The 10,951-nt window shown below is 66.5% G+C and overlaps 2 protein-coding genes across 2 annotated transcripts; one reads left to right on the forward strand and one right to left on the reverse strand.

Moving 5' to 3' along the window:
- Positions 1-221: 221 nt before the first annotated feature.
- On the forward strand, positions 222-6,513 carry WDR46 (WD repeat domain 46). Its single transcript, XM_087954128.1, is given in 20 exon segments — positions 222-317; positions 504-665; positions 2,414-2,548; positions 2,630-2,716; positions 2,809-2,921; positions 3,383-3,470; positions 3,568-3,629; positions 3,721-3,741; positions 3,743-3,823; positions 4,077-4,227; positions 4,630-4,765; positions 4,853-4,952; positions 5,029-5,141; positions 5,144-5,181; positions 5,277-5,424; positions 5,516-5,610; positions 5,736-5,831; positions 5,936-6,049; positions 6,257-6,340; positions 6,342-6,513. Coding segments are annotated over 20 exon segments (1,944 nt in total). The 3' UTR covers positions 6,366-6,513.
- A 360-nt stretch (positions 6,514-6,873) lies between these two features.
- On the reverse strand, positions 6,874-8,136 carry B3GALT4 (beta-1,3-galactosyltransferase 4). Its single transcript, XM_087953267.1, is given in 3 exon segments — positions 6,874-7,164; positions 7,167-7,885; positions 7,887-8,136. Coding segments are annotated over 3 exon segments (1,122 nt in total). The 5' UTR covers positions 8,072-8,136; the 3' UTR covers positions 6,874-6,946.
- Positions 8,137-10,951: the final 2,815 nt, after the last annotated feature.

Below are 10,951 nucleotides of genomic sequence, written 5' to 3' on the forward strand. Positions count from 1 at the left end.
GCCTTCCTGCCTTTTTCTTCTTTTCCTCAAACTCCCAGAATTCCCCCCACCCCTTCGCCTAACATGAAAGGCAGATTTTCAAAGGCAGGTGGAGCCAATCGGGATCGGCGTCCTCCCGGAAGCCCCGCCCACCAAGGCCATCTTAAGGCCGGGCGGGAGTTGGGGGGGGGGGGAAGCGATGGATGTTGCAGCCATCTTAAGGGCGGGCACTCGCGGCTGCAATGGCGGCAAAGGATTTTTTTTTTTCTGCTATCCTCGCCACAGGATCGCAAGTGCGATCCAGGCAGAGAAGTCGCGCCCGGGAACCTCAAGGCGAGGTTCGCGAGTGGCGCTTCATAACATTCCCCCCTCCCCGAGAAGCCATTTCACACGCTGAAACTCACTCCGGCGGCGGCGGCGGAGGGAGCCGGAACGACAGGCCGTGCCCTTCTACAAAATGGCCGCAGCTGCGTCGCCCCGCTTGGCAAATTGGCGGCTGCCTCCGACGGCGTCACTTCCGGTAGACAGAGCGGCCCGGAAGCGGCGTCCCCAGCAGCGGCAGCGCCTCCTCCTCCTCCTCCACGTGCGGCGGCGGCGGCGGCGGGCGAAGCGACCCACCGGGCGAGGATGGCGGGGGCGAGGCGGCCGCGGCCCGCGGGGAGGCCACGCCCGCCGCTAGGAAGAAGGTGAGGCGCTGCTTCCTCCTCTCCCTCCGTTCCTGCGCTGGCTGAGGGGGCGGCGGCAAAGGCAGAGGGGCGGGAGGGGTCCCCGGAGGTCATCTAGTCCGACCCTCTCACCCCAAATGCACCACGCCCGGTCTCCTCTTGGAAGCCTCCGGGGATGGAGATCCCCCGAAGCGGGGCGGCAGAGGCACAGGAGAGGGAGGGACCCCGAGGTCATCTAGTCCGACCCTCTCACCCCAGATGCACCCAGCCCGGTCTCCTTGAAGCCTCCGGGGATGGAGATCCCCCCGAAGGGGGCGGCAGAGGCACAGGAGAGGAGGGACCCCCGGAGGTCATCTAGTCCGACCCTCTCACCCCAGATGCACCCAGCCCGGTCTCCTTGGAGCCTCCGGGATGGAGATCCCCACCCAGAAGGGGGCGGCAGAGGCACAGGAGAGGAGGGACCCCGGAGGTCATCTAGTCCGACCCTCTCACCCCAGATGCACCACGCCCGGTCTCCTCTTGAAGCCTCCGGGATGGAGATCCCCCGAAGCGGGGCGGCAGAGGCACAGGAGAGGGAGGGACCCCCGGAGGTCATCTAGTCCGACCTCTCACCCCAGATGCACCCAGCCCGGTCTCCTTGGAAGCCTCCGGGGATGGAGATCCCCCCCAAGGGGGCGGCAGAGGCACAGGAGAGGAGGGACCCCGGAGGTCATCTAGTCCGACCCTCTCACCCCAGATGCACCCAGCCCGGTCTCCTTGGAAGCCTCCGGGGATGGAGATCCCCACCCAGAAGGGGGCGGCAGAGGCACAGGAGAGGAGGGACCCCCGGGAGGTCATCTAGTCCGACCCTCTCACCCCAGATGCACCCAGCCCGGTCTCCTTGAAGCCTCCGGGGATGGAGATCCCCGAAGGGGGCGGCAGAGGCACAGGAGAGGGAGGGACCCCTGGAGGTCATCTAGTCCGACCCTCTCACCCCAGATGCACCCAGCCCGGTCTCCTCTTGGAAGCCTCCGGGATGGAGATCCCCACCCAGAAGGGGGCGGCAGAGGCACAGGGGAGGGAGGGACCCTGGAGGTCATCTAGTCCGACCCTCTCACCCCAGATGCACCCAGCCCGGTCTCCTCTTGGAAGCTTCCGGGATGGAGATCCCCCACCCAGAAGGGGGCGGCAGAGGCACAGGAGAGGGAGGGACCCTGGAGGTCATCTAGTCCGACCCTCTCACCCCAGATGCACCCAGCCCGGTCTCCTCTTGGAAGCCTCCGGGATGGAGATCCCCCACCCAGAAGGGGGCGGCAGAGGCACAGGGGAGGGAGGGACCCCTGGAGGTCATCTAGTCCGACCCTCTCACCCCAGATGCACCCAGCCCGGTCTCCTCTTGGAAGCTTCCGGGGATGGAGATCCCCCACCCAGAAGGGGGGCGGCAGAGGCACAGGGGAGGGAGGGACCCCGGAGGTCATCTAGTCCGACCCTCTCACCCCAGATGCACCACGCCCGGTCTCCTCTTGGAAGCCTCCGGGATGGAGATCCCCCGAAGGGGGCAGAGGCACAGGGGAGGGAGGGACCCCTGGAGGTCATCTAGTCCGACCCTCTCACCCCAGATGCACCCAGCCCGGTCTCCTCTTGGAAGCCTCCGGGGATGGAGATCCCCACCCAGAAGGGGGCGGCAGAGGCACAGGAGAGGGAGGGACCCCTGGAGGTCATCTAGTCCGACCCCCTCAAATGCACTCCGCCTCCAATTCCACCCCACCTCCTCTCTCTCTTCTCCCCAGGCCGGGAGGCCGCAGCGCTACTGGGACAGTGAGCCTGGCCAGGCCGGAGGCGACCGGGTGGCCCCTCCGAAGGGGGCCAAGAGGGCCCGCCGGCCACGGAAGGCGGAGCTGGCGGTCAAAAGGCGGATCTCGGGGGTGAGCGGAGCGGGGTGGGAGGGGTTGGACTAGATGACACCCGGGGGTCCCGGAGCGAAGCTGACTCTCCCCATCCTGCAGAGAAATCAGGACCCCTTCTCTGGAGCCTCGGAGCCCGTCCCGCCGGAGAGAGCGAGGAAGTTCCAGCGAGGAGTCCCGCAGCAGCTGGTGAGACGCCCCTCCCCCTGCCCTCCCCCCACGGCCTCCTCTGGCCCCCACGTGTCCCCCTGAATCCGCCGTGTCCCCCCTCTCCCCTGCAGGAAGCCGTGTCCAGCGAGCGGCTGAAGCACCGGCTGGCCAGGCAGGAGGAGAAAGCCCGAGCGGCCGCTCGCCAGGCGGCCCGGATGGAGCTGCTGCTGCTGGAGGAGCCCGGGTGAGTCTCTCTGCCCCCCCTCCACCCCCGAACTTGCTTGGCCGGGGCCTCCCACGCCCCCCCTCCCCTGCCTTCCCAGCGAGGACCGGACGAACTGTGGCGGGCAGTTCCGCCGGGCCCTGAATGCCTCCTGGCTGGGGAGGAGGAGCAGACCGGGATGCTTCGAGGAGGAGGGGCGTCTGGGCTGGGCGGAATAGGAGAGAGAGGGGAAGGGACCTTGGAGGTCTTCCAGTCCAGCCCCTCCACCAGCAGGAGACACTCTAGAGCTGCTGGCTGGGGGATTCTGGGAGTTGGAGTCCGCCAGGGTTGAAGGGGCCACGTTCGCCAGGCGCCTCTTTAAGCAACCCGTTTTTTCTTTGTTTCACTGACTCACGAAAGGGGTGAAAAAGGAGGTGGGGGCAACACTGACCCTTTCCTTATCTTTAACCCCCCATTTCTCTCTCTCCCCCCCCCCTTGCCAGGTACCTGGAGGGGGAGGAGGACCAAGACACCTGCACTGTCTCCCAAGCGGATATCGCGGCTGCCGTGGACCTGGCAGCCGGTGCCAAGGTGGGAAGGGGAGGGAGGGGGTGGAGCTCTGGAGTGGGGGAGGGCTGGGAGGTGGGGCCTCCGATTTACATCCCCACCCCCTCTCTCTCCTCCCCAGCGCTTTGAGCTGCGCCTGGATCGTTTTGGGCCCTACCGGCTGAGCTACACACGGAACGGCAGGTGAGCAGGTGCTGCGGGGGGGAGGCTCTGGGGGCTTTGGGGTCCTCTCCACCCCCTCCCCCCATTCACCCCTGCGTTGCTGCTCCTTCAGGCACCTTCTTCTGGGGGCCGCCGGGCCACGTGGCTGCCCTCGACTGGCAGACCAAGGCCCTGATGTGCGAGATCAACGTCATGGAGAGCATCACCGACCTCACGTGAGTCGTGGCCCCCGTGGCCCCCCGCATGGCCCAGGTCTAGGCTGCCCCCGAGAGGGGGAGGGGAACGGGAGGAACCTCCCCGATGGGGTCTAGCACCCTGAGGGGAGGGTTGGAACCGGGGCGCCTCCCCCCGCAGCCTTTGAGCCACGAGCACCGGGCCCTGCTTCGGCTGGGGGGTAATCCGGGCCCACTCGACCCCCACGAAGGAACCGCTGTGTCTGTGTGTGCTGCGTGTGTGTGTGTGTGGCAGGTGGCTGCACACGGAGACCCTCCTTGCCGTGGCCCAGCGCAAGTGGCTCTACGTCTACGACCAGCAAGGGGTGGAGCTGAACTGCCTGAAGCGTTTCAACGGCGTCCAGCGGATGGAGTTCCTGCCCTACCACTTCCTGCTGGCCACAGCGGTGAGCGGCCCCCACCCCACCCCGCAGGCCTCTCCCGCCCCTCCCCCCTCTCTCTCTCTGTGAAGGGGGGGTCGGGAGGCTGTCCTGCAACCCCCACCAAAGGCCTCTACCCCTCCCCTCTTCCCCAGGGTCTTCCTGGCTTGGGCTGAGCTGGCCAGAAAAGCCCCCCCCCCCCCAAAAGTGCAACCAGGGGCTCTCGGGGTTGGAGGGGGACCCCCCATGGTCATCTAGACTGACCCTCGGCCAAAGCCAGAGAGCCCTCCTCAGCCGTTTAACCAAGGCCAGCCGCAGGGCAGAGGGCCGTGAGGATTCGAAGCCAGGCACGGCGGGAGGGGGGAGGAGAGGGGAGGGGCTTTTCTCCACCCCTCCCCAGAACTGTTGCTCTGCCCCTCCCCTTCCCAGAGCGAGTCGGGGTTCCTGCAGTACCTGGACATCTCGGTGGGGAAGGAGGTGTCGGCCATCTGCACCAAGGCCGGCCGGCTGGCGGTGATGGCCCAGAACCCCTCCAACGCCATCGTCCACCTGGGGCACAGCAACGGTGAGTAGGTGGGGGATGGGAGAGGCACGGGGTCTCCTTTGCCCTCGCCCGGAGCGCCCGCCCGACCCCTCCTCCCTCCCTCTGCAGGGACGGTGACGCTCTGGAGCCCCAGCGCCAAGGCCCCGCTTGCCCGGATGCTGTGCCACCAGGGGGCCGTCAGGGCCGTGGCGGCCGAGCCCTCCGGGAGGTGAGCAGACGGGGGGAGGGACACACGGGACGGGGGGAGGTCCACGGGCAACGCAGAACGCCTCCTTCCCTCGCAGCTACATGGCCACGTCCGGGCTGGACCACAAGCTCCACATCTACGACCTCCGGGCGTATCGGCGCCTCCACTCCTTGCTGCTGCCCTGCGGGGCCGGGCTGCTGGATTTCAGCCAGCGGGGCTTCTGGGGGCCGCCTGCCAGGAGGTGGTGCAGGTGAGCGCGGACGACGCGGGCTGGGCCTGGCCCTCCCTCCCTCCCTCCCCCCACCGCCTCAGCCCTTCGTGAACCCCCTCTGCCCCCTCCCCCAGGTGTACAAGGACGTCTCGGTCTGCCCGCCCCAGAAGCCCTACCTGTGCCACAGGCTGCCCGGCCCCTCCCACGGGCTCCGCTTCTGCCCCTTTGAGGACGTGCTGGGCGTGGGGCACGCGCAGGGCTTTGCCAGCCTGCTGGTCCCAGGTAAGCGGGGACGGGGGTGTGTGTGTGGCTCTGAGGGGGGGGCCACCCTGTTTGGGGAGGAGACCGTGCCTCTGACCGGGTTGCCTCGTAGGTGCCGGGGAGCCGAACTTTGACGCCCTGGAGAACAACCCCTTCCGCAGCCGGAGGCAGAGGCAGGAGTGGGAGGTGAAGGCTTTCCTGGACAAGGTGAGCCCCCCTCTTGCCCCCCCCCCGTGCAGCTGGAGCTTCCCTTCCTGGCCCCGGATTGGGGGCCCTGTGGGGGAGGAGCCCCGCTCTTTTTCCCTCACGCCGGGCTCTTCTCTTCTTTGCAGATCCCGTCGGAGCTGATCACCCTGGACCCCACCCAGCTGGGCCGGGTGGATCCCGTCTCCCTGGACCAGCAGCGCCAGGAGCGGGTGGAGAGGCTGGTACGTTGCCTGGGAGGAAGAGGGGGGAGGAGGGGGGAGGAAGGCCAAGAGGCGGCCGGGAGGGTCCCAGGACGCCGCCTCCATTTCCCCCTGCTCCCCCACAGGGCTACGACCCGGAGGCCAAGGAGCCCTTCGCCCCTCGGAGGAAGCTGAAGGGCCGGGACTCGGCGGGCAGCAGGCTGAAGCGGAGGAAGAAGGTGGCCGCCGAGGAACAGCGGGTGAGTCTCCCTTGGCCTCCCCTCCCCCACCCAATTCAAGTGGGCCACAGTTCGGATGCCAAAGGTTTGCTTTTAATGCACCATCGGAGGAAAAACATGGCGGTTCCAGAGCAGCCGTGGGGGGCTGGTGGTCTCCTGGCTCTTGTGTGTGGGGGAGGGCCTTCTGCCGCTCCTGCTGACCCCCCCTTCCCGGGTCCCTCTTCGCAGGCCCTGCTCCGGAAGAGCCTGGCTTCCAAGGCCGAGACGCAGCCGGCGGTTCCTCAGCCCAAAGTCCCTCCGGCCAAGAGGTCGGGCGCTGGATCGCTTCCAGAAGTAGCGGACCAAGAAGGCCGGAGGGTGTCTCTCTCCGTCGGAAGGGGCCCTGGCCCTGCACTGGACAGCTGGTCCCCTGGAACTCTGGGGGAGGGGGTGTGGGGCTTAGTGGGAATGGGGTCTTTGGCCTAAATACAGGCTTTGTGATTTGCAGGTGTGTGTGTGTGTGTGTGTCTCTGCTCGGGGAGAGGGAGGGGCCGGCCCCACCCTCAAGGGTTGGCAAAGAAGGGGGGGAAATGAACCTTCCATGGGACGGGGGGGGACTCAACAAGGACCCCCCAAAAGCCTCCCCAAACATTGGGCACCGTAGGGGTAGGGGGGCTCGAGGGAGGGCATGAAGCTTCCTTGGGATGGGGAGGGGGGCTCAACAAGGACCCCCCCCAAAAAAACCTCCCCAGGCATTGGGCCCCCCAGGGCCTTTCCTGCCACGGGGAGCCTCCCTCCCTCTCCAAGGGCTCCGGCCTGCAGCGCCTGCCCTCCCCAGGCCGCCCCTTCAGGTCCCGCCTGCGGTTCTGCGGGGCAGCTTTCTTCTCCCACGAAGTCCAGTGGCGGTCCGTTCCCCTGGCTCCCTCCGTCCGTCCTTCCTCACGAGCCGGTCTCCCCTGCAGCCAGCCAGCCGAGCGCCTTGCAGCGGGCGGGCCCCAGGAAGCGCTGCCAGGCGGAGCACGGCCGCTCGGGCTCGGCCCACATCGCCAGCATCCGGGCCGGGGTGACGCCGTGCACGCTGAAGAGCACCTCCCGGTAGCAGCAGGCGTCGGGCGGGTAGCGGGCGGAGCCGGCCATGCGGGCCAGGTGCCGCGGACGAGGCCGGCGCGGCGGGCGCAAAGGCCCACGAAGGCGTCCTCCACGGGGATGAGCGGCAGGTGCCGGGCGGCGGCCAGGACGGCGGCGGCGGCCGGGCCGGAGAGCACGTAGGCGGTGCCGCTGCAGTAGGGCGGGAAGGCGGCCGGCGCGTAGAGCGAGGACGGCACGTAGTGGCGGCTGCCGGGGTCGCGGTCGGGCGCCACCCGCCAGTGGAGGCGGCCCAGGTAGGCGGCGGCGGACGGATCCCCGGCCCGCTCCTCCTCCTCCTCCTCCCGCAGGTGCCGCGCCAGGGCCGGCAGGTTGAGGAAGACGTCGTCGTCGGCCTTGAGCAGGAACCGGGCGGCGGGACACCGGGCGGCGGCCCAGCCCAGCATCGCCAGCGTCTTCAGGGTGAGGTTCCCGTAGGTGTCGGCGAAGCGGCCCTGCAGCAGGTCCCCGTGCTCGGCCGCCTCGCGCTCCAGCGCCGCCTGCAACGCCGCCTCCCCGGGCAAGCCCAGCGCGAAGACGGTGCGCACCGACAGGCCGGCCGCCTCCCGCGCCGACCCCCAGCTCCGACGCACCGCCGCCCGACGAGCCCCGTGCTCGGGAGCGCTGGCCACCAGCACCAGCAGGCCCGGAGCGGCGGCGGCGGCGGCGGACGGGCGGGCGCAGGACGGCGGGGAGAGCGGGAAGGCGGGCGGCGGGAAGGCGGCGGCGGAAGCCTCCGGGGACCCCCGCCGGCGGAGGAGGCGGCGGCGGCGGCGGCAGCAGCAGCGGCAGCACCGAGCGGGAGAGCAGCTCCTCGTAGGCGCCGCCCGCCAGGAAAGGAAGCGCCGAGAGGGCGGCCAGCACGCCCAGCAGCCCCGCCAGCCGCCGGGCTGGGCGGCGCAGGCAGCGCTTCTTCGGGAGGGGCGGCCCGGCGACCATGGCCGGAGCGGCGGCGGCGGCGGCGGCGGGAGGACCTGCAAGAGAGAGGGGAAGAGCGTCAGCGTCCCCGGCCTCCCCCCGGGCCGGGCAAACGCCGCCGCTGCCGCGGCCTCCTTTCCCCCACCTCCCCGCGCCGGCCGAACCGACCTTCGGAGGGGAGCGGAGGCGGCTCGCTCGTCCAACTCCGCCCGGCTTGCCGGGGGCTGAGCGGCCTCGCTCTCGCCTCTGCGCGTCCCCGCTGCCCGCTCCCCCACCCACCCACCCCCGGCCGAGAGAGCGCCCTCTCCCCGCGGAGGAGCCGCGGGGCGGAGCGTCGCAGGAGCCTGGCGGTCAGCCGAGGCTCCTGGCCGAGTAACGGGGCAAGGCAGGCTGGAGGTGGTCAGTGCCCCTCTGTGCCCCTCCTGCCGCCTGGGCTCCCCTCGGCCAGCCGGGCCTCCCGGCTAACCCAATGGGGGGCTTCCCACCCAGCTGCCCCCTCAGGGGAAACTCAGCTGCCTGTTGAGCCAGAGGCTCAGGGCAGCCCCATTAAAGGGTGGGGGGCTTGGGTTCCTGCTGGGTACCACCGTCTTCCCCCCTCCCCCGGTGCCGCAGGGCTTCTGGCTCTTCCTCCTGGGGAGGCTGCTTGTTCCCCCCCCTTCCTGTGCCAGCTGAGCCCCCTCCACCCGTTATGGGGGCCCTTAGGAAAGGCCCCTCTTGGCCCGGAGGGTCCCTCCCGCAAACGCCACGGCAGGCCGTGTTTCCCCAGTCACAGAGTTGAAACACGTGTAGGATAAACACACGTCCCTCGCAAGGGATAAACACTCTCGTCCCACGACCGACGTCCACCTACCGTGCAGGCCTAATAAGGAGGCCAAAGCCCTCGGTTCCTCCCTGCCCACCAGCCCAGGCGAGCCGAGATGAAACACAACCGTGAAGTCAACAACTTGGCCCCCATCCGGGAACCGACGGACCAGCTCGCAGCACGCAGCCCCCCCCCCCTCAAGGCCCTGCGGGAGCAGCCCCAGGGACCTGACGGGGCAGGGCCAGCCCCTCCCTCGGCAGAGCATCGGCTGAGGTTGGCGGCAGCCCCTCCCCTGTTGCTCCCTTGGGCCACAGGAGAGGCCTGCCAGGAAGCAGCCCAGCTCACCAAGCCCCAAGGAGGCCTCCCGTCAACCCTGAGCTGCAGCTCTTTCCCTTTGTCCGTCTGTCCACGGAGATTCTCCGTCGTCCTCCAGGTCTCCCGGTTCTCCCCCAAAGGGCTTTTTTTTAATTTTTATTTTTTTCAGGAGGCTGAAGTGGACTTTCTGGTTTGTTTTTTTTCCTTTGGAGACGTTTCGCTTCTCCTCCTAGCAGCTTCTTCAGCTCTGACTGGAGGGTGGGGAAGGGAAGGATTGATACGCCTTGCAGGCAGCTGGTTATTTGCGTCGCTTAAGAGGGTCGTTGAGGCCACTTGGAGGTGTATCTGTGTCTTCTGAGGGTCCCCGGAGTGGTGCAAATGGGGGTGGAGCCTTCTTGGAACGGCTGGAGTTTTAGACTGGAGATAGGTGGTGTCGCATCCCTCCCCGTCTGTTCGATTTTGACACAGGTGGTCTCTTTCCTCCCCCCCAAAAAAACATTATTTGCCTCAGGCTTATGAATTGCAACCAAAGGCCTTGTGCAAAGAAAGCCAATAGGAAAGGTAACAAACCATAAATGGTAGCACAAAAGAATGGGATGAAAAAAAAGCCATTCGTGATACTATCATCGTAATATTTAACAGCATTTTAAATCCAATGATTTATAATCACGCGTGGGGGGAGAGGAGAGCGGTGGGGAAGTAAAGTTTGCAGTAGACAATAAGTGTCACGTATGCAGTTCAAAATGCATTTCTTTTTCAAGAGATTGTGGAGCATAAACTGAAGCAACGAATGGTATATGGGGCAGGCGAGAGACGAGCTACTGTACATTTAGAAGCTATTAAAGAAAACTGCACGTTATGCAGCATAATGTGAAAACAGATACAGAACTAACAAAACGTTGCCTGATGAAAAATAAAATCACCGGTTGCTTTTAATGGTTCTTGGTTAGCAATGGTCTACAAAAGAGACGCCACGGATGGCCTCTTGGGCCCCGGTCCAAATTGCGTCCTTTGCGCTTTAAATGCAGACGAATCTGATCCTCTGTTGCGCCAGGCGTTGGGGAAGTGGCTGTTTCGTTTCCCCCCGCGTTCAGATCTGAACGTGGCTCACCGCATGGTCCTGCCTCCTTACCACGTGGCTCAGCTTCTGTCTGGGGGGAGGGGTTTGTCCTTGGGGGTGGACCAGCTGCTTCTGCCTTCGTGTGTTTGAAGTGGGCACGCGTGTTGTGTTGGCTGAAGATCCGCCTGAGCTTTTCCGGACACGCCTGTGACCTGCAGAAGGACGACGTTGCGTCGTTTCTTGTTTCTCGTCGCCGTCGTCTTCCCCAAGTGGGCCTTCATCGAACCTCAAAAAAGACCCTGCAGGAGTGTAACAGACAGGGAGGACCATTTGGTTTCAAAGAGGGGCCCAGGAGGCCATCCGTGTCAAGATGGAACGGCCCTCCCTCCACAGAGGGGGAGGGATACCACACCACCTATCTCAGTTCCAAGGAGGCTCCACACCCGTTGGCACCACTCCGGAGACCCCGAGGATCCAGACAAACCCCCAAGTGGCCTCAACGACCCTCTAAAAAGGATGCAAAGGACCAGCTGCCTGCAAGGAGTATCAACCCTTCCGTTCCCCGCCCTCCAGTCAGAGCTGAAGAAGCTTCTGGGCTGAGCAGCTGGGCTTTGGCTAGGGCAGGTCCCGACCCGCTGGAAGGGCCCAAGACGAGGGGAATCCTTCAAACGGGGATGGCGGCCCTTTAAATCCTCCAGCCGGGAGCAGCAGTAAAAGACACCGG

This window comes from Notechis scutatus, chromosome 2 (genome assembly GCF_049901735.1).
Source record: "Notechis scutatus isolate UNSWTSFEM ecotype Mainland chromosome 2, rNotScu1.2, whole genome shotgun sequence".
Taxonomy (NCBI): domain Eukaryota; kingdom Metazoa; phylum Chordata; class Lepidosauria; order Squamata; family Elapidae; genus Notechis; species Notechis scutatus.